This window comes from Podarcis tiliguerta, assembly GCF_965153285.1.
Source record: "Podarcis tiliguerta genome assembly, chromosome: 8".
In the NCBI taxonomy this organism is placed as follows: Eukaryota; Metazoa; Chordata; class Lepidosauria; order Squamata; family Lacertidae; genus Podarcis; species Podarcis tiliguerta.
Genome location: NC_139541.1, coordinates 71,790,015 through 71,811,701, shown reverse-complemented (window position 1 = coordinate 71,811,701; position 21,687 = coordinate 71,790,015). Strand labels below are relative to the sequence as shown.

At 47.0% G+C, this 21,687-nt stretch overlaps 1 protein-coding gene across 5 annotated transcripts; it reads left to right on the top strand.

Moving 5' to 3' along the window:
- The first annotated feature begins 418 nt into the window (after positions 1-418).
- On the top strand, positions 419-21,168 carry LOC310684258 (sialic acid-binding Ig-like lectin 5). 5 transcript variants are annotated; one of them, XM_083455076.1, is made up of 13 exons: positions 419-461; positions 6,354-6,437; positions 8,274-8,423; positions 9,701-9,985; positions 13,314-13,622; positions 13,744-13,785; positions 14,610-14,861; positions 16,981-17,046; positions 17,170-17,421; positions 18,134-18,442; positions 18,910-19,000; positions 19,473-19,611; positions 19,792-21,168. In XM_083455076.1, the coding sequence occupies exons 1-13, from the start codon at positions 434-436 to the stop codon at positions 19,987-19,989; spliced, it is 2,205 nt and encodes a 734-aa protein (XP_083311202.1). In that variant the 5' UTR covers positions 419-433; the 3' UTR covers positions 19,990-21,168. The 5 variants fall into 5 exon arrangements, with proteins under 5 accessions (XP_083311202.1, XP_083311200.1, XP_083311203.1 ...); XM_083455074.1 differs by having other exon boundaries at positions 9,701-10,114; XM_083455077.1 differs by lacking the exon at positions 13,314-13,622 and having other exon boundaries at positions 9,701-10,114.
- Positions 21,169-21,687: the final 519 nt, after the last annotated feature.

Sequence of the window (21,687 nt, the reverse complement as noted above, 5' to 3'; positions counted from 1 at the left end):
AATTCCCACTATCCCTGGCCACTGGTCCTGTTAGCTAGGGATGATGGGAGTTGTAGTCCCAAAACATCTGGAGGGCCGAGTTTGGGGATGCCTGGAAATCAATTGTTATCACGCCTGGGGGCTCCTACCAGCAGGACCTGCTGAGCTGGGGGCTGAGCACGAAGGAAGTTCATGCAACTGGAGTCCTGCCAGCCGGACCTCAGGTTTGCAACGGGCAGGTGGGTTTCAAGGTCACGCTCCTTGCTTTCAGTGAAACTGGTGCAGGTTTTAAAACGGAAGGCAAAACAAAACACCTTTCTCTGTAAGGAACTTTGCCCTGTGCTCAATTTGCAAATAAAACAGGAACTGAACCAAGCAAAAGAGATTACTGTCCGAAAGAGCGTCATAAGCCTACTGGAGTCTCTCTCTCTTGTCTCTTGTCCCTTGCAAGCAGATGCCCCTGGAATGTTCAAGCTGTCCAGGTAAGTGGTTTGTTTGCTTCATTTACAGCTCACCTTTTCCTCCAAGGAGCTCAAGATGGCATACACGGTTCCCCCCTCCCCTTTTCATCCCCTCAACAACCCTGAGAGGTAGATGAGGTTGAGAGGCAGTGCCTGAGCACTGTCCCCCAGTGAGCTTTGTGGCTGAGTGGGGACTTGAACCCCTGTTTCCTGGGTTCCTAATAATCCGGCACTCTAACCACTGCCTGCCCTGTGGAATGCCCTCCCGTCAGATGTCAATGAGATAAATAACTGTGCAACTTTTAGAAGACCCCTGAAGGCAGCCCTGCATGGGGAAGTTCTTAACCTTGGGTGTTTTATTATATTTTTATAACTGGGTAACAATTGGCAGAGCAGACTACAAGGTGCAATGGTGCCACCCCAAATTCCTACCTCGACTGGAAGGGGATTTGGGCAGGTGAAGGAGCAGCAGGGTCTCCTCTCTCGTTTGCATTCAGAGTTAGGGATGTCATGGTCTGCCCAACCCCATCTTTTTCAACCCATCCAAATTTCAGCCCCACATATCTGAAGAAGCAGATATGTCACCTTCACCCAGACCATTGGTTGTGTGGGCATTTTCTTGCCTGTTGCATTGCTGTTCTTGCTGCTGTTTTGATACTGTCTTTATCGGTTAGTTTCGTGGTTTTGCTTCATGATGCCAGTATGCCTCATGCCTGTTTTAGTTGTGGCACATTTGAATTCTGCTCTGGCAGTTCTTTTTCTCTGGCTGTACTCAGTACTGACACCTTTTTTTTCCTAGAAAAAAACCCTCCACTGGTTAAAAATGTGGCACTGACCGTAACATCTTCATGGTGAGTACCAGTACTGTTTTTTTCCAGAAGAAGAAAAGCGCTGTTCTTGGACCATTCAGTGAAGGTCAGGTTTAAGGTGGGCCAGCAGGGGTGGGTGGGGGAATTCCTTAATCCATCCAAGTCAGAAGTGATGGTAAGGAATATGCTGAGTCATATGTAGAAGGTAAAGGTAAAGGTAAAGGGACTCCTGACCATTAGGTCCAGTCGTGGACGACTCTGGGGTTGTGGTGCTCATCTCGCTTTATTGGCTGAGAGAGCCAGCGTACAGCTTCCAAGGTCATGTGGCCAGCATGACTAAGCCGCTCCTGGCAAACCAGAGCAGCGCACGGAAACACCGTTTACCTTCCTGCCTGAGCGGTACCTATTTATCTACTTGCACTTCGACGTGCTTTCGAACTGCTAGGTTGGGTGGAGCAGGGACCGAGCGATGGGAGCTCACCCCGTCACGAGGATTCAAACCAACGACCTTCTGATTGGCAAGTCCTAGGCTCTGTGGTTTAACCCACAGCGCCACCCACGTCCCGTGTAGAAGGTAACACCCTGCAAACGTCTGATTGGTCCCCAGTCCTGGACATCATGTGGATTCGAATGAAGAATTAGCAGGCATGAGCTTGGCACTTAGGCTGTCCCCATTGTGTGAAGCGGGCGGCAGACAGTTGTCATCCTGGGCCTAAGAGGGGAGCCAACATGACTGCTCAAATAGTTCACTTTTTCCAGGATGATGAGGAACCATTAGTGAGCACACTTTGGGTTTGGACAGTCCACCAGCTATAAATCTACCTAACAGTAACCTTATCACAACATATTTTTCTCAGTGCTCACAGACTGACCATTTAACTATCTGTTCTTGGACCTTTTCAGGTATTGACATCAAGCTGGCAGGTTGGTAGTTACCTGTCTTCTTTTTTCCCCTTTTTTGACGATGAGGACAACATTTGCCTGCCTCCAGTCTGCAGGGACCTCACTTGTTCTCTAAGAATTCTCAAAGATTATAGACAGAGGCTCTGAGAATATACCCACAAGCTCCTTTGGTTCCCTTGGGTGCAGCTCATCAGGCCCTGGAGATTTGAATTCTTCTAAAATAGCTCAGTGTTCACTTACTACCCCCTTTCCTATCTTGGGCTGCAGCTCCTTCCTTACATTGTTTATGCTGTTATTGCCAGGTTGGGTGCTGCTAACCCTCCAACATTTCTCTGATGAAAATAGGGACATCCCATTCCATAAGGAAAATTGTACTTTTTATACCCCACACATCTTACTAGGTTGCCCCAGCCACTCTGGGCAGCTTCCAACACATATAAAAACATAATAAAACCTTAAACGTTAAAACAAACTTCCTTATACAGGATTGCCTTCAAACAGCTCGGGGGTTAGATAACTCCATGCCCTCCAACATTTCTCCAATGAAAATAGGGACATTCTAAGGAAAAGCGGGACATTCCGGGATCAAATCAGAAACCAGGATGACTTCTCTAAATCAGGGACGTCCCTGGAAAATAGGGACATTTGGAGGGCCTGGAAGGCAGATGCAAAGCACCGTATTTTTCGCTCTACAAGACGCACCAGACCACAAGACGCACCTAGTTTTTGGAGGAGGAAAACAAGAAAAAATATATTCTGAATCTCAGAAGTCAGAACAGCAAGAGGGATCACTACGCAGTGAAAGCAGAAATCCCTCTTGCTGTTCTGGTTTCTGGGATAGCTGCACAGCCTGCATTCGCTCCATAAGATGCACACACATTTCCCCTTATTTTTTAGGAGGGAAAAAGTGAGTCTTATAGAGCAAAAAATACGGTAGGTGTTGAGCAGTTTCCTCTGTCGCCCAGCAGCATTTCTCTGTCTTCCCCACATTGAGGATCTACTAATTTGCTTGTTCTTCCTCTTTCTTCGAACATAGCCAAATAAACCTTTTAATACTATTTTTAACATCTCTTGCAAGCCTGGCCTCATTCTACACTTTTCCCCTCCTGACCTCCCTGCAGCTGTTGGCTGCTTGAGTATACTCTTCCTTCGTGATTCCCCCTTTCTTCCATTTCTTATACATGCCCTTCTTAAATCTCAGCTCCTTATGCATTACCTTTAAATCAGACTTGGACCAGACCGCCCTTCAAAGAGTGGGCTGTCCTCTGTAAAGTAGGACACATGCTGACCTGACCCATTGGTGGACCACGGCACATGACCGGAAAGTTGGTCAACATTGAATGAGTCGTGGCTTCTCTTTATCCCTGTGTAGAAATCTCAAGGGTCACCTCACTGCTTTCCCCACAGTTGCCCACCCTGCTGTCTCAAGCAGGGGACTGCAGGTAGATCCATTTAGACCACCTCCAGTATTTGGATGCAGGGCTCTCTCTTGTGGGCTTGCTGAGCCAGGCCTGGTGGCCTTTGTTCTGAGCTTTGTCAGAGGCATTTTGAAGCAGCAAGAGCTGCATTATGAAACCAGATTTGAGACAGGATTTGCATGCCTATCTTGCAATTTCCATCCAGTCACAAGCCTTCCTCAATGGTCACACCATCCTTTCACCAAGGAAAGTCCAATCTGTGTGCAGAGACGTTGCACCATTGCCTCAAAACTGAATTTCTCACTTTCATCTTTGCCTTTAACTCATGTCTGGGGGCACATCTATGCTATCAGTTTAAAATTGTTTTAACCGCTCTGGTTTCCTCGAAGAAACCAGGTGACTGCAGTTTCCTAGGCTGGGTGTGTGGAGATAAGCAACTGCACCACAGCCACGCAATTCTCTGCACAGAGCTATGGTTCCCAAGAACCACAAGAGAGCCAGTGTGGTGTAGTGGTTAAGAGTGGTAGGCTCGTAATCTGATGAACCGGGTTCACGTCTCTGCTCCTCCACATGCAGCTGCTGGGTGACCTTGGGCTAGGCACAGTCTCTCAGCCCCACTCACCTCACAGAGTGTTTGTTGTGGGGGAAGAAGGGAAAGGAGAATGTTAGCCACTTTGAGTCTCCTTAGGGCAGTGTTTCCCAACCTTGGGCCTCCAGCTGTTTTCGAACTACAATTCCCATCATCCCTGACCACTGGTCTTGCTAGCTGAGGATTATGGGAGTTGTAGTCCAAAAACAGCTGGAGGCCCAAGGTTGGGAAATGCTGCCTTATGGAGTGATGTCAAATCCAAACTCCTCCTCCTCCTCTTCTTCTTCTTCTTCTTCACAAGTGTAGCATGCCAAAATCCTTCTATGCTGTTTCTTTTCCACAACCAAGGCAAGTGGGATGGAATGGTTTTTCTTGCCTGCTTCGAAATGGGATTTGGACTATCCTGCCCCCTCTTTCCCTCCCACTCCCAGTTACATCTCCCCTCCTCCTGGGCCAGCCCACCCATAAGGTGGGGACAGGTAGCTGCCTTGGGCACAGGTGGCATCTCCCCTTTGGCACCTCACCACCTCTGCTTCCGGTGCAGAAATGGTGCCAGAAGCGGTGAAGCTTTTGGCAAGATCTCGCTGGAAGCTGCCACCACGCAACCCAGGCAGGGGAGACTGTGGTGGTGGTGCTGGGGAGCCCATGAAGGCTCCTGCCCCCCAAATTAGCATACCGTAGAGTTCTGGTGCTCTAAATTCAGGAGGTGGTTGCAACTAGCAACCCACTGGACTAATCCATGGTGGATTTAATTCTGATGGTAAAGGTAGGGAACTTAGATGCCCATTTAAGCTGTGGTTCTCAGCAACTTGGATTCAGAGGCATGATGCCTTCGACAGTGGCAACTGAATATCTCCCATTGTGGCTAGTAGCCTTTGACAGCCCTCTCCTCCGTGAATTTGTCTAATTCTCTTTTAAAGCCATCTATGCTAGCAGACAGGGTTCCTTCCTGTGGGAGTGCGTTCCATAGTTCCTTATGCACCGCATTCTTTTATCTGCCCTGAATCTTCCAACATTCGGCTGCATTGGATGTTCCTGAATAATGGTGTTATGAGGGAGAGCTGCCCATTTATTCCCACCCCCTGCTTCCAGCTACTTGCTGCCTGGGGCACAAGCCTATGGCACATATTTGCATGTGGCAATTTGCATCTTGGGCTAGTCACACTTCTCTGAAGTCTCTCAGCCTCACTCACCTCACAGAGTGTTTGTTGTGGGGGAGGAAGGGAAAGGAGATTGTTAGCCACTTTGAGACTCCTTAGGGTAGTGATAAACAGGATATCAAATCCAAACTCTTCTTCTTCTTCTTGCAGCATGTGCTCGGGGTTTTTTTATGGATAGATGTCTCTGAACCAACTGAGATGGCTAGTGGCTGGAATTTCCCAAGCATGGCACTTTTGCAGTGTGTGTGTGTATGTGTGAACAAACCTTTTTAAAGGGTCGGGAGAACTAGGATTTGACAATGCCCCAAATTTAGAGGGAAGAGCATTAGTGAAAGTGGCCAGGGTTACTGCTTTGAATTTCCTTTTCTTTAAATCCCCCGCCCCCAGCTTATTGCATTAATATTCCATTCCTCCCTCCGCAAAGTGTTTAAGGCTGGCAAACATGTTTCTCTGCTCTGACCTATTTTATCCTCACAACAACTCTCCGCTGTGGGTTAGGTAGAAAGACTGGCCTGAGAACAACCAGCAAACATCGTGGCTGAACAGGAGATTTGAACCAACATGCTAACCATGGGTAGGCAAACTAAGGCCCGGGGGCCGAATCCGGCCCAATCGCCTTCTAAATCCAGCCTGCGGACAGTCCGGGAATCAGCATGTTTTTACATGAGTAGAATGTGTCCTTTATTTAAAATGCACCTCAGGGTTATTTGTGGGGCATAGGAATTTGTTCTTCTTTTTTCAAAATATAGTCAGCCCCCCCCCAAGGTCTGAGGGACAGAGTCCCTGCTGAGAAAGTTTACTGACCCCTGTCCTAACCAATACACCACATTGGGTTCTACTATGTTTTATCCAACCAGAGTGAAGCTAATGTCAAGCTTCAGTTGTGATATCTTGAGATTTCATATATGATAGAAGGGGGAAATGCCTGAGAAAGCCATCTCCCCCCACCTCCTCCTCCAGCTTGCAAAAGACGTTTTGCAGAGACTTCTGCTTTTCTGGTTCCTGTCTATTATTTCCCCTTCTGTGTTTAGCAGAATTCTCATCGAGGGTCAGGACCACAGGCAGAAAGACAGAGGCAACCAGGAGGTGCATCTCTCGCTGCAAGTCGAAACGGACAGGTCAGGAGAAATTCTGGGTCTGGACAGGGAATTGTAGTGTGTAACACCATACATTTAAAGCACATTCCCCCTGCCCTCCAAAATACTGTGAATGGTCATTTTTTTGAAGCTGCTCTGAATTGTAGATCTGTAAGAAGCAAGCTACCATTCCTTGGGGCAGAAAATGTGCTTAAGATGTGTTTTAAAGGCATGGTGCATACAGTGTCCAAAATGTCTTAGTTGCCTTTACTTTGAACCCCACCCAAAGCGGTGATGGTTCAGAAGAAGTGGTTCAGTAAGCAGATGTTTTGGAGGTTCTTTTGAGGGTTGGTGAGCAGAGCCAACCCTACTATTGGGCAGGGTGAGGGAGCTGCTTCAGGCGGAAAGCTGATTTAAAATGTTGTGTCAAAATAACTTGCCTTGCTTTTGGTACTATGTGTGTGTGTGTGTGTGTGTGTGTGCCATTTCCTGCTCCACCTCAAGCACCAAAATGTCTTGGGCTTGCCCTGGTTTTGAAGAAGGCTTTTTTCTCTCTCTTTCTCTCTTTCCCAATCTCAGAGAAAGGAGCAAAAGAGGCTGTTTTCCCCCAGGGCGACTATTGCAGAACAAAACACAGCCAAGAGTGGGAAGGTTCTGGGACGGGTAGTCCTCCTGTTTCTTGCATTTATTATGCAGGTGCAACAACACACAACAAAGAGCTCATCCAGACTAGCATTTGTGCTGTGTTTCTAGGCTCAGGTCTTTGCTTTCAAGCTCCCTGCCGCAGCACTCCCCCTGGTTTCTCTCAGCGTCTCATTTCCCCAGTCTTTAGTTCTCTACATTTCCACATCAGTGAGGGCTTATTCTCCCCCGCAAGCTGCTATTTGCTCCACAAGGGTGGCAAATAGCAACCAGAGATGAGGAATTTCATCTGTGGAAACAACATGGAGGGAGACAGAGGGAAGCAGTCAGCATCCTTTCCTTGATGATGCTGGGGTCCCCATCTATTTCAGGGGACCCTATCGACTGTTTGGAAACAGAGATCTCCTGGGTCGTATGTCATTTGGCTGTTGGATGAAGAGATTAGTTAAATACGAGCTCTTTGAATATGTCTAGAGATGTGTATGTTTAAAATGTTCGTTGGCATTGAAACTGTGCATCCTGACTGAATAGCTCCTGGATCCCGAATGGAATCAAGCTTTTCTGGGTCAATCTGGAATTGGTCCAGAGCTGGTCAGGGTAGCCCTGGATCGCCCAGGAGGGGGGCAATTGGGTTCTTCTTCCTCTTCAGTCTTCTCCTTCTTCCTTACTCATCGCTGCCCAAAAAACCACAAACAAGCAGATGCACTTGGCTCTTCAGCTCCACAACTACCTCATGCGTTTGACTCCACTGGTGCCTGTTCAAAGCAACTGGCTCCACTCAGTGTGTGTGTCTGTGTACCAGTACGGAGACTCCCTCAGCGCTCCCACACCCCCTCATGAAAAAGCTTCCTGAGCTCATATGCTAGCAGAGGGCAGATCAGAGAATCAACTGGTCCGCCACTGGGCCTGGTGCCTGATGCCAGCTCCCCACATCCTTCGGGAATCCTGCCATTTTGCATTCTGTGGACATGACCAGCGTAGCTGTCACTGAGACGGGAGCTCAAGCTTGCTGGGAATGTTAGAAATGGGGAAATTGAGGCTGGGGCTGGTGGCCCTTGCGAGCCTGGCGTCTGAGCTCATGCTAGACTGTGGCATTGGAATGAGAGACTTTGTGGCTAATGTTGCTTCCACATTTTGATTCTTTCCGAAACTATGGCTTCTGAGTATCTTCCCTGCTTCAGCCAGCGCTGCTCACTTAGTGCCTCATGCTCCTCTTCTCTTCTTTCTTTGCCCCAGAGCTCCAGCCTCAGAAAGAAGCCTCCAGTTCAAAAAAGATGCCAAGAGGCAGAAGGATGATACAACTCATGAACCTTCCCTGGGGGATGAAGAGCCCAGTCTCATTGATGGCGATGGTGACACTGTTGATCCTTCCCTTTCTCTGCAAAGGTAGATATGGTTCACGACAACACTGGGGAAACCTTCAGCCTTTCCAGATAAGTTAGACTCTAGATGTTATCGGCCTCAGCCAGCTCAGCTGGCTCAAGGAAGATGGGAGCTGGAGTCCCTCAACTTATGAAGGCTCACATTTTCTCCACCCTTGGTGTACAGAAATGAGAAAATGTGTTCTTCTGAGTGTTGCTTCCTAAGAGGGAGGGACCAAGGCTGAGGTTGGAAACGGACTGCTTGTGATGAAAGGGCTGGTGCCTTGCTGTTTTTATTGTAGTTATCTGTATATTTTAAAGTGTGTGCTTGTGTGTATATAGCTTTAATGTTTTATTGGTTTTAATTATTGGTTTTTTAAAAACGTTTCTAGCTGTTCTTATTTTTACCTTTATGCCACCATGAGTCCCTGTCAGGAAAAAGGTGGGGAATGAATGAATGAATAAATTGCAAAAAAATAAAAAAAATAAAATAAAATATTCCCAGGTTAAACCCGAGCATCTCCACAAACTGGGAGAGGTTCCTGTCTGGGACACTGGAAAGGCACCACCCATAGGAGTAAATCTAGATGGACCAGTGGATGGACTCAGCATAAGGCAGCTTCTGATCAGGTCCAGGTTTTGGGTGGTCCTTGATCAAGACACCCTCCACACATGCCCCTTCCTCACAGAGTCTCCCTCCTCACTGCAGGAGCTCCAGAGGGTTCTTATCACTGAGTCCCTACTGGGATAAGGGCTCTTGACAGACACCCAACCATGCCACCTCTTGCGGCCAGCCCTGCTTCCTATGTTCTTCCTAGGTTTTGCTCACTTCATGGTTTATTTTAAGAGTGAAGAATTTGAAAACTTGGAAATGATGAGTCCTGAGTACAAATGGCAGGAAGAGCTCCAGTGTGAGGCCCAAGGAGCACTGGAATATCCCTGGTTCAGAGTCCTTGGTCAGGGGACTTGAGAGCACCTTTCTCCTTCTGACCGAGAGTGTGTGTGGCACCTGCTAGACACTCACACTTGAATGTCCTCTTCCTTCTTGCCCTGGCCCAGGAAACGCTCCCCCCTGAGGTCCTGCTGCTGTGGTGGGTGGTTGGGAAGTCCTGGGACTGGAGACCCACCATAATCCCCAGGTGCTGCTGCTCCAGACAACCCTTGATGTTTTGGTGCTGTTGACTGTGCAGAATGTTCTTCTCAAGGTGTACAGTATGCTGGCAAGAGGGTCAGCCGCAAAACTGGTCTTTGCTAAGCATCAGCCCACAAACCAGTGAACTCCTTCCTTCTTTCCTTTGGCAGGTCTGCAGAGTCAGTTCCCGGGATATGAACTTAAAGCGCTGAAGGCTGTCACCGTGCAGAGAGGTCTCTGCGTTCACATTCCCTGCAACTTCACTTATCCCACTTCTGAGGATCTGCATCCTGGGGAATTATACGTCTACTGGATTAAGAACGATGGTGTTGGGTCCTATATTCACAACATCTGGCACCCAAATGCTGGTAGTGTTGTTGCCAGTAGTGACAAGGATCAAAGCACTGCCTCATTTGCTGGGAATCGTTTCCAGTTGACTGGAAATCCATCAGAAGGTGACTGTTCCTTTAGCATCAATGATGTTCAGAATCAGGATGGAGGGCAGTACTATTTTCGAATTGAGAAAGGAAGCTTAAAATTCAGCTATCGTGTTTCTTTTATTTTACCACATGTTTCTGTGACAGGTAAGAAGTTTCCTACTTCTTTATTTGCTCCCTCGTTCCCTTTTTTGTGCTCTTTCATGCTGTAAAGGGGGGAAAGGCTCTGCCTACAAATATGCCTTGACCTCTGGACATTATGCTGATGCCAAAGGGGCAGGAGGTACAAGTGCTCCATGCTTCCTGTTCCTCTCCATTGTTGTAACGCCAAAATTAGATCATTTGCATCTCCAAATGTCTGAATACTTTACACAGCTCACTAGAGGGAAGAACTCTCTCATGGATTCTATGCTGACAGTCTGGAGAAACAGGAAACTGGAGGCATTTTCTCCTTCACTTCCAGCTGCATCCCATCACCTGCTTCTTCTCCTTCCCCAGCATCTCTCCACAGCTTCCTCAATGGCAGGAGAAGCAGAGAGGTATTCTCTTGCCACCTTTGAAATCAGCCTCAGTGCAGATCTGGAACATTGTCCCAATCCACTGCACCCTGAATTCTAGGACCAGAGGGTGCTTTGGGTGGGGGACATTTCTTTCATTCATGGACCTCATTCCAGGGGCCACATGCAAGTGGTGGGCAGAGCCAGAAGCACACATGGATGGAGCCTCAAGCAAATGTGGGCAGAGCAACAGGCGTGCCTCTTATCTTGTCCAGGCCTCAAACCAGGTCACTTTCCCATAGCTGACTGGTTTTAAGGTGAGTGCACAGAGGGTTGAGGCACAGGGCTAAAATTAGGGGCACTTTGCTCCTCCCCTGTTTCTCCTGCTGCTGTTCTGCAGAGAGCTAAGCCTTGATTTGGCTTAGCATGGAGGTGGAGAACCTTCCCCTTGCTGGTGTGGGGCAGGTGGTTTTACATGAGATTAAGCCTCGGCTTAATGTCTGAGCCCCAAACAAATCATGAGCAGTTAGATAAAAAGCAAGCCTATGCTACAGCTCATGGTTTCTTTTGGAGAGAAACAAGTCATGAACCTGAGTTTAGATCAGTGGTTCCCAATTAGGGGTCTGCAGAATACACACAGGGCCTCTGTACCCCCATCCCTTGCCTTTCCCCCAACTCATTTTTTGTCATTTTTGCATAGTATTTCACAAATTTTATGGTCTGTTTTAGCACTCTGCAATTTTTCAATAAATTGGCCAAAATCATTTTTTAAATCATACCACAATAACGATTTTGACCCAGTAATATGCAGCAATATATCACTCCTCGCTCAAGGAAGAGCAGGGCAGCTGATTTCAAGGCACCACCAAAATCGCACAATGATCTCAGCCGATAACACTGCTGATCTGAGCTGCCTTCCCTCACACCGAGGGAGACTAGGGCAGCCGATCACGGCCTTCTCCTCTCACTGATGGAGAACAGGGCACCTGACTGCTGTCACTTCAAGGAATTGTGGTACTACCTTCCCCTGGTACTGACTCGGAGCAGCTTTTCTTAGTCAGCAGGAAAGCAGCAGCAGCAGCCACAGTGGATGTGCTTCTTCACTGGCTGCCCCCGATTGTGGCTTGATGCACCCCCACCCCCTCCCACTCAAACCATGCAGTGGGGGTGAATTCACTTCCTCTCATCCCCCCAGCCATCCAATCTCTGCGGCTGCTCCTTCCCTCATCCCCACGCCCAATCTCCAATTTCAGACATCGTGATATATCAGAACACTGTGATGTTTAGCTGCTGAAATATCACAATGTTAAAAAAACAGATATCTCTCAGCCCTAGTCTGTTTTTTTAGTATACCTAAAATCCTTTGCTTATTAAAGGCTACCCCACATTTTGTTCAAAAAATTGCTTTGCAGAGGTAACTACCATAGAGATATCAAAATGTTCAAAAGTAGGGGGACTGTGGCTTGGCTTTTGGAAAATAGGAGATCCTTGTTGTTGTTGTTTAGTTGTGTCCGACTCTTCGTGACCCCATGGACCAGAGCACGCCAGGCACTCCTGTCTTCCACTGCCTCACGCAGTTTGGTCAGACTCATGCTGGTAGCTTCGAGAACACTGTCCAACCATCTCGTCTTCTGTCGTCCCCTTCTCCTTGTGCCCTCAATCTTTCCCAACATCAGGGTCTTTTCCAGGGAGTCTTCTCTTCTCACGAGGTGGCCAAAGTATTGGAGCCTTAGCTTCAGGATCTGTCCTTCCAGTGAGCACTCACGGCTGATTTCCTTAGTAATTAGTTAATTGGGAACCACTGGTTTAGATTAACATTCTGCCAAACCATGGCTTAGCTCCTGGCAACATGGCAGGAGCAAAACTCCTTTGATTTGGGTCCCCTGCACCAACACAGTGTGCATTCACCTTCAAACAATAGTTCATCTAGGGCTAAGGTGATATGAAAACCAGGCTTGTGTTGGCTACATGGCATTCAGGGAAATGTCAGCTGTTTCTACATTGTCATCCACCTCTTTCCATTCAGACAAGCTAGACTCATTACACAGTTCAACAACCCATTCCTGGAAGAAGGTGTGTGTGTGTGGAGGGGGTGGGGAGTGTGGCCAGGGGAGTTCTGGATTTGTTCCATGTCTCCTAGGTGGAATATACACACATATTAAAAAAACACTGAGGAAATGCTTTAAAAAAAGTGTTTTGGAAAATGTATTGAATTTGCCATGGCTCACCATCTAGTGCCACATTTCTATATATCACTTTGCAACACACTTGAAACGTTTTATTTGCAACAGTATAGCTGAGTCCCTAGAGATTGCCCTCTCCAAGCTCTTCACTCCACGGCAAAAGATATGCAGACTTGCTTCCTATTCCCCTGTATGCAAGTGAGAAGTTTGGGTGGGTGGCCATTTGCTTCAGAAAAAAATAGTTCAAGGGTTAAGTGACCCCTTCTCAGCCTGTGCTCCTCTTTTGATGAAAGACAGATCCCCCCAAGGCTGCTGCATTCAAGTTGTCATTTGCCCCCTCTTTTCTTCCTGTGTCTCCCAAATCATATCTGGCTTTGTCCTCCAATTTCAGGATCACGTTCAGCAGCATAGTGGCAGCCATCAAGATTTCTCCCTCTCCAGGCTGAGTCCACTATGAGCAGAAACATTGACCAACATTGGTAGAGAAAGCAGACCATTGCATGGGGAATCAGTTTACTAAGGGAGAGGCACAGAGTTATTGTTAAAGGACAAATGAAAGAATGGCTGGTGACCATCCATAATTCAGGACTCCTATATCCTGTTCCCTAGTTACTTTAGTCTGTGAATTTTCTTCTGATCCCATCCTGGGAACTTTTGTTTTCTCAGAGCTGACAGAGAAGCCAAAGATCCTGAACTCTTCGGATGTGGTTTTGGAGAAGAGCGTCACCCTCATCTGCCAGGCACCAGGGACCTGCCCATGGAAAGAATCATGGAGCCAGCCTCAGATCTCATGGAGTAATTTGCTAGGAACAACAACTGCACAGAACCATCAGCACAGCAATGGAAGCTGGACCTTTGCTTCTGGCTTCACCTTCACACCATCGCTGCAGGATCAAGGCAGAGCCCTCACTTGCCGTGTCTATTACAATGCAGTTGGGAGAACAGTTGTGAATACAATCTCTCTTGAAGTGGTCTGTGAGTAGCTCCCATAGCTCAGTACTGTTTCCCCCTCCCATGAACAGCCAACAGTTCTTTCTACCCCATGCAAGCTAATTTACTCTTTTCATGCTCCCCTCGCTGTTTTCTTATGTTTCAGACCCACCTCAGGACATCAGAATCACAAGGCCTGGACACGCTGGTGAGATACAAAACTCTTAAGTGTTATTGCACATCCCCATCCTCACTGAGCTCTGCTGGACAACCAATAGCTGCTTAGGGATCTCAGAGTGGGGATTGTGCAGGAGGAAGGGTTTTAGAGACGGCTGGGAGTTGGGGCAGAGCCCAAGATGGTGGTTTGGGGGGGGGGGAGTTGAAGACAAACTGGACGGTAACAGGGAGGAGCTGGGCTCAGTGGGTCTTTCCAGCAGCCATGCCATGCCATGCACACATCCTTGCACCCGAACCAAAATTCACTCCCCACCGTAGCACCCTTCAGGCTCTTGACCTGGGTCTCTTCTTTTAATTGCCGTGGGTTTTCTATTTAATGGGACTGTTCTATTGCATATTTCAATTGTGGGTGTTTATATTTTAATCTTTGTGTAACTGGTTTTTGTGCTTCGTAAGCCATTTAGAACCCTATGTGGTCCTAATAGGTTAGAATCCTATTAAGTGGTGTATTAAAGTGGAATGAGAAGGAAAAGAAATGGGCCCAAGTCTTCCCAGTGGAAGGCAAAACAGGGGATATTATTATTATTATTATTATTATTATTATTATTATTATCTTGCCAGTTGAACTTGCAGAGAAATGAGGGGATCATCTCTCTTTTTGCAAAACTATGGCCCAAAGCTGTCTTGAACCAATTATAATTCATAATCATTGTAAAGATTTGAATCCCCACTTCTGCAGACCTGGTGTCAACCATCCTTCTTCAAAATACACAGGAACATCTCAGCACTGAATGAGGATTCCTTAGCATCAGGCATCCCAGGACCTATTGTGATCTAATTGCATTTCTCTTACAGATTTCTCTGCACAGAAAGAAAAGCTGGTGGTCCGAGAAGGTGACACCGTCAGCTTGCTTTGTGATGCTCAGGGCAAACCTATTCCCTCTGTGACATGGATGAAGAAGAACAAGACCCTAAACAACCATATGCAGGGCAGTAAAGAAACTCTTCAACTGTCCAACATTCAATCAGAGGATGCTGGGATGTATCAATGTCAGGCAGAGAATCTACATGGCTCAATCAGGAAGAATATTTCAGTGATTGTGCAATGTAAGAGATGGGGAGCGGGAAGTTCCTTGGGGCATTAACCTAGGAAACTCCATTGTATGCTAAGTGGCTTGACCTGCAACTAATACCAGCATGCTTCCACTAAGGGGACCTCTGCAAATGTACACAGCTGTGGCTGCATTGTACAGTGTGTCAGCCCAGTAGTGTGAGATGCAGCTTTTGACAGCTTCATCACAAGTTCAGGAACCCCATGATGAGCTTACATATTTGCAGAAGCTTTCTAAGAAGTTAGTTTCAGGATGCATAAATGCAGCCCCAGGGGCAAAACCACAAATTCAAGTCACTGAACATACCGGTAACTCTTCTCTGAAATTTGTGGAAGTATCCTCATTCACCAGGAGAGGGCATATTTATGCAACCTCTCGTCAGAATGACAGCTCTCTAATATTAAATGCAAAGGCCAAACTTAGAAGTTTTTTGTTCACATATCTGTCTTACCCATAAAGCAGGATGTGCAGGACGTGGCTTTGATGTTTTGTAAGAAAAGGTCTGCATGGACAATGGAGGAGAATGGCTGAATGTCCCTCTCCCACCTGCCCATCTTCTGTTGCTTCAAGACCTTTTCGTCTAATGAGCATCTCATGAAGGAATATCCCCAGGTGGCAATGGTCTCACTGTTTGCTACCTGGAGATGCAGAACATAGTTCCTTTGCTTATCCAATGAAAAGGATGCCATAAGGATGCTGTTTGTGGGGACCTAAGTCGTTTTGCAAAGTAATTTCTCTTCCTCCTCTTAGGTACTATGTGATAACCTCATAGGTGGGCCTTGTGTTTAGCTGTTGCATAACCCAATACTCTGATATTCATGTGGCATACCGAGAATCTGCATTGTCTTTTTTTATGAGCAATTTTCTGGTCATCATGGTGTGTTTGTGTGTGTATACAGTGCTTTTTTCTATAAAAAAATAAAATGTTGAGGGGTACAGTGCTAACTCGGGTTAAGAACTTAATTCGTTCTGGAGGTCTGTTCTTAACCTGAAACTGTTCTTAACCTGAAGCACCACTTTAGCTAATGGGGCCTCCTGCTGCTGCTGCGCTACCGCTGCACGATTTCTGTTCTAATCCTGAAGCAAAGTTCTTAACCTGAGATAATATTTCTGGGTTAGCGGAGTCTGTAACCTGAAGAGTATGTAACCCGAGGTACCACTGTACTCTCTTTTCCCTACTCATATTGAAATACTGCCAAACTTAGATTCACAAAATGTTTAGGGGTACGGATACCCCTGCATCCCCCCAGAAAAACCCCACTGTTTGTTTGTGTGTGTGTGTGTGTGTGTGTGTGTAGCTTAGAAAAGGATTTATGCCCTTCTTCTTTCTCTATTCCCCTCTGTTTCCTTTTTCAAAAAAATGCAATAATCTGATTAGCAATGACGACATAGGAACAGAATAAAGTAAACATTGGACATGCAGAATGTCACCGGCTAAGTTTTACTCCGAGTAGATCCATTGAAATCAATGGACTTTAGTCATGTTCATTCATGTCAATGAATCTACTCTGTGACAGATTAGCACTGGGATACAATCCCAAATGCACCGAGATTATGGACAATGGAGGGCAGACCTGGATCTGAACAGGAGGTAAAAGACACAGCCTAGATTGCAGTCTCAACAGTGCAGTGTTTTTGTGTCAAAATATGGTGCTTTTTCATCTTGCTCTGTCTGCTCTGTGTACACTGGGCAGGGGAAGGGCACTTTCCTGGACGGTCATTGCTGACCCTACCTTTCCAGCGGACAGTACAGGCTGATCCGTTGGGGTGAACGGGGCACTGACCCACCAACCTCAGTCCACCCTTAGACAGCCCCTATTGGCTGCCTTCTTACTTACAACCAGCTTTAGGGGTGGCCATGGTCTCCATTTTACCCTTCTAGAGCTCAGCAGGGCAGACGAGAATAGCAATATAACTGGATTTAGTTGGCTCTACCTGTCTCTGGCTCCACCTCTCATTGCTTCTGGATCTGCTTGCCATTGGTGGTCTCCCTCCCTTCCAGCTAGCCGGTCCCAGTGCCACCAGAAGGCCCTTTCTTGCACAGCAATGGGCCTCTCATTCACCAATGTAAAGGCTCTTCCCTTGTTGATTCAACATTGATATGTCTGTTCCAGATCGTCCAAGGACAATGACGTTCAATGTCACCCATGCACACAGGAGGGACCCAGCACTAGCTCGAGGTACCAGAGAGTTTTAGGGTGCAAAAGTCAGCGCACGGATCCTTTCTCCTCTGGAGGATAAGGCTGGCTTCAGCGGGGCAGCTGCTGTTTCACAGACATGACGGCACTTTCCTGTGATTACAGGTTGCCCCAGGGAAGTAGCCAGTGGCTCCCAGTTGACGGTTCAGGAAGGCAACTTATTGCGGCTGCTCTGCAAGGCCGATAGCAACCCTGCAGCCACTACGAGCTGGTTCAAGGAAGGCAGGGCCTTGGAGAAGCTGCCAGATGACTGGTTGGAGCTGGTCAATGTGAAAGCAGAGGATCAGGGTGACTACAGGTGCCAGGCTCAGAACGCCATAGCTTCTGCTGAGGGATTCCTCCACCTCCTTGTGGAATGTGAGTGAGGGAGTCAGGGTTTGGGTCAACCACTGGGACTCCCTGCTGCAGGGGAAATGTTAAGGGTGCTGATCTCCCATGCTACAGGGCACCCCTTGTCCTCTGCTGGGCTGCATTTGAGGTTCAGTGTGAAAACACCAAGTGAGATTTACATCCCAGCCAAATAGCTGCCTAGAGTAGTGCTCCTATTTAGGGAGGCCAACTCCCTTTTTCATTAAGGGGTTCCTGAGCCTCTACTAGCAGCATGGGCAGAAGAAACCCATTCAGTGCCTCTTTTGCTATTGTTGCTGCCCCGTCACTGGAAAAGCCCAGGCCACAGTGTTTGTGGTGGACTCTCCTTCCTTGGAGGCTGGGTGGCCATCTGTCATGGCTGCTTTGGTTGAGATTCTTGCATTGCAGGGGGTTGGACCAGATGATCCTTGGCATCCCCTCCAACACTAAGATTCTATGAGACACAGCTCTTAAGTTCTTGTAAACCATTCCTGTAAATTCTGCTTTTATTTTCAAACTGGACACAAGGGGGAAAGAAACTCCTTGCCTTCTGAACCCAAGCCAAAGCAGGATTTTACCTTATTCAACAGAATAGGGAACTAGGGTGGCAGCAGTGTCTGCTCCCGGGTGCCTCCAGTGGATGAATTGTGGTATTGCAGCTGGTGCAGTCATTAGCTAGATCGGAATGTGTTCATCACCTTGGCTACTTGATTCCCTGCAGATGCCCCCAAGCTCAGCAAAAATCCCCAGAAAAACACTACCTGTTGGCGTAAGGACAATGGCATCTTCTGCAACTGTTCCCTGCACTCCAAGCCTCTACCTCAGATCCATTGGCAAGTGGGCGGGAAGACTGTAGCTGAGAACACCAGCACGGCAGACCTGAAAGTCTCTTCCTCAGTCCAGAAGAATGAGGTCACCAGCTCCCTAATTTGGACAGGTAGCCCGGATGGCGACCTCAGCATCATCTGTCTTGGGAACAATTCTCTGGGAGTCTACACCATGCAATTTCTCCTTGGTTCCTTGAAAACAGGTGAGACTCCACCAGACTGAGAAATCCTGACTTTGCAGCCCTGATGATATTGGAAAACCCCAAAGAGGTTGTAGATATGCACCCTGATTCTAAAGTACATTTAATTACAAGTGAACCCTGATGATATTGGAAAACCCCAAAGAGGTTGTAGATATGCACCCTGATTCTAAAGTACATTTAATTACAAGTGAACCTCATTTATTTCTGTAGATCGGGGATTGCCAGAATGGTGTCTCCACCCATTTCACCCTTACTGAAAAATGATGCCAATTAAAACTAGCATCTTAATTTTTGCATTTATTTTACTTGTTTGTGTTAAACCACCTGGAGATGTTTAAAAATAAAATGAGCAGCAAAGGATGATCATTGTCATCATCTGCTTTTGGGAAATGAAGGAAGGAGGGTGGGGACCAGGATTCCTGATTTCCAATCCCAGTTTTCTTTGAGATCTTGGTTTATCATTGCAGGCGCAGGAAGCCATTCAGCACTGTTCCTCTCTGGGCTGTGTGGGGCTTTGCTGGCAGCGGTTGTCTTCCTGCTCTGCCTGGGCCTGATCAAGTGAGTTTATCCTTCTCTGATCTCCCTCCCTCCACCTGGTTCTCAACAACAGCCCACTGTTCTACTGGCCTGACCATTGAAACCACCTTCTGGCAGGCAACTTGTGTCAAATCTGAGAAGTCAAGCCTGGACAGCAAGCCTGGACAGCTCAGTAGGTTAGAGTTTGGGAAGGAACGGGAGATGCAAAGTTATCGTGGGGACGGATGACAGGAGATGACTGAGAATGAAACCAAAGCCATCAGGTTGTGTCCAACTAAGTTCTACTCAGTGGACCCACTGAAATGAATGAACCAAAGTTGATCATATCGGTTGACTTTCAATAGGTCTACTCTGAGTAGGGCCAGCACCGGCTACAAGAAGATATGAGTTTTGATGAGGGCTGTAGAGGAAGAGAGAGAAAGACCTGCATGCAGGTCTTCTAATCATAGGGGTGTATGAGAATCTTACCATGTTCTGGCCATTTTGATCTTAGGTTTTATAAGAAGAGGAAAGCAACTCCGAAAGCGGCCATCCCAGAAGCTATGGATTCTGCTAATTATGTAAACTCTGCCAATGGAGGGCAGCAGAGAGCCAACAACTTCAGCCTGATCTATAGCAACATTTTTCCTCAGGTATGCATCCCATGTAGCTTTGCTCTTCTGCAACCTCTTAGGCCTCCTGAGGTAAGTTTTTTTTATTTTATTTTTGGAGGCGGTGCTTCAACACAGAGAGCAGGTGCACAAGATGTTTAAGTGCTTTAAAGGTATGTTGCAAAGGGGGGTCTTTTTCACAACATCTCTCTTCCCTTTCAGGGCCAAAGATCACCCCATGTTGGCACGCCGAAAGCAGCTGGAGAGAGGACCCCAAAACCCAGGCACATCCCCAGACCTCCCAGTCCGAGCGCCGAGGAACCAGATGAGGTTCACTATACAACCGTGGCGTTCAAAAGCAAGGGACCTCCACCCCCAGTGGAGGAGTCTGTGGAATATTCAGAAATCAGACGGGAATAAAAACAACAACCTTGTTTCCCAATAGGAGTACAATCCCACCATGATGGAAGGGGGTTATTTGACTGACAAGAGGAGCTGGGTATGAAAAGTGAGCTGGACTTCAAGAATAAGCAAACTGGATTTAGTGTCCACCAAGTAAATTGTCTGGACAGAAGAAGCATTAGATATGCCGGATATGGAAAGGGTCTTCCATTTTAGTAACTCTGGTGTTTTCGACTTGTTTGTTTGTTTTTACACAAGGAAGGAGGAACCAGAAGAAGGCAATGGCAGGGGACATAGTTAACCAACTTACTCTGAACGAGGTAGACATCATCAGCTGTCAACTACCTGCCTTTTTGTCTGTGAACATCTTCCCTCCCCAAAGTGATTGGCTGGACTGTTGTGGTGTCACGGAATGTTCCCTGCTCAGTAGGAAAAAACAGCACACCATCTTCTAAAGCAGCCTTCAGCAATCTGGTACCCTCTAGATGTTTTGAACTGCAGCTTCCATCATCTGCCAGGACACATGGCCAATGGTCAAGGATGTTGAGACTTGTAGTCCAAAACATCTAGAGCGCAGCAAGTTGGGTAAAGTTGTTCTAAAGATTTTGTTTGAAAAGATTATGGGGGGGGGGGGCTATGTTGTACAGCTCTATTTTTTAAAAAGTATTTCCAGTACATCTCACTAACTCTTTTTTGCTTTGTGGCTCTTATTTATTTATTTGACGTGCTTGTATCCTGCCTTAATAAGGAGAAATAATTAACATGCTTTGTGCTTCTATACAACAGCTGCCCTTTCTCTATTTAGGATGGTCATCTCAATAGCCTTTCCATACCCCCAAAGCATTTTGCAGATTTCTTCCCGTGTAGCCATGAAACATTAGGTAAATAGGAGACTGCCACACAAAGCGCTGCTGAATTTTTTTTTGAAAGCCCGAGTCTGCCACTGGTTGCTTTCTCTCACACGCTTGCCTCAGGCTCAGTTTCTTTTGCTGGAGGGGCAGAATGCTTCTGGTAGATTCTGGAATATGCATTTCCCCCCTTGTAGAGCTCAAGGTTCATTTGCTGGTATTCAATAATTTAAAAATATTTTTTAAAAATCTTTCACACATGTGGTATACACGCATGTCTCTGTGTTTATGAATATGTTGTTTTCCTCCCCAAGCTGTTGGGGATCATAAATCTGATTCAGGCTCTCTTTATGGCGGTGACTCCTTAGATAGACTTTCCCTCCCTCGACCTTTCATTTCCTGTCTCATCCTATCTTCTCTAAGTGCTGCAGTGACATTTCTTCCTGAATGTACCGACTGCCCCCTCAAACAGAACTTGGCAAAGATTAAGCTTCTTAACCTTTTCCTGCCATTACTGTGACCCCCTTAGAGATAACACTGTCATTTTGACTCTGTCCTCTGCCATCTCTCAGGCAAGCAGTTTTGGGGGCTACTCTTTTTGAGGACTGTGAGAAATGGGGTGCACAAAAGCAGGGTGATGGGTATGCATTGGGGAAGGGGAGAGAAGGATAATCTGGGGAAACACTTGAGGTGGTTGCATCTGATATGGCACTAGGGTAAAATAGTGCGCTTGTTCCACTGGCAAAATATTTTGTGCCAGCAGAACATCATTGTGCAAGAGAATGCTCAAGCTCGTAACTTTGCTACGCAATAGATTGTATGATCTGTTGCACAACAAGTTTACATTAGTGCCCCTTCTCTGCCATAT

Excerpts from the sequence above, each read along its gene's own strand:
- LOC310684258 (XM_083455074.1), top strand. The coding sequence starts at position 434 with ATGCCCCTGGAATGTTCAAGCTGTCCAG. Across the intron at positions 14,862-16,980 it reads TATTTCAGTGATTGTGCAAT|ATCGTCCAAGGACAATGACG; the intron begins GTAAGAGATGGG and ends TGTCTGTTCCAG. Across the intron at positions 19,612-19,791 it reads ATAGCAACATTTTTCCTCAG|GGCCAAAGATCACCCCATGT; the intron begins GTATGCATCCCA and ends CTTCCCTTTCAG.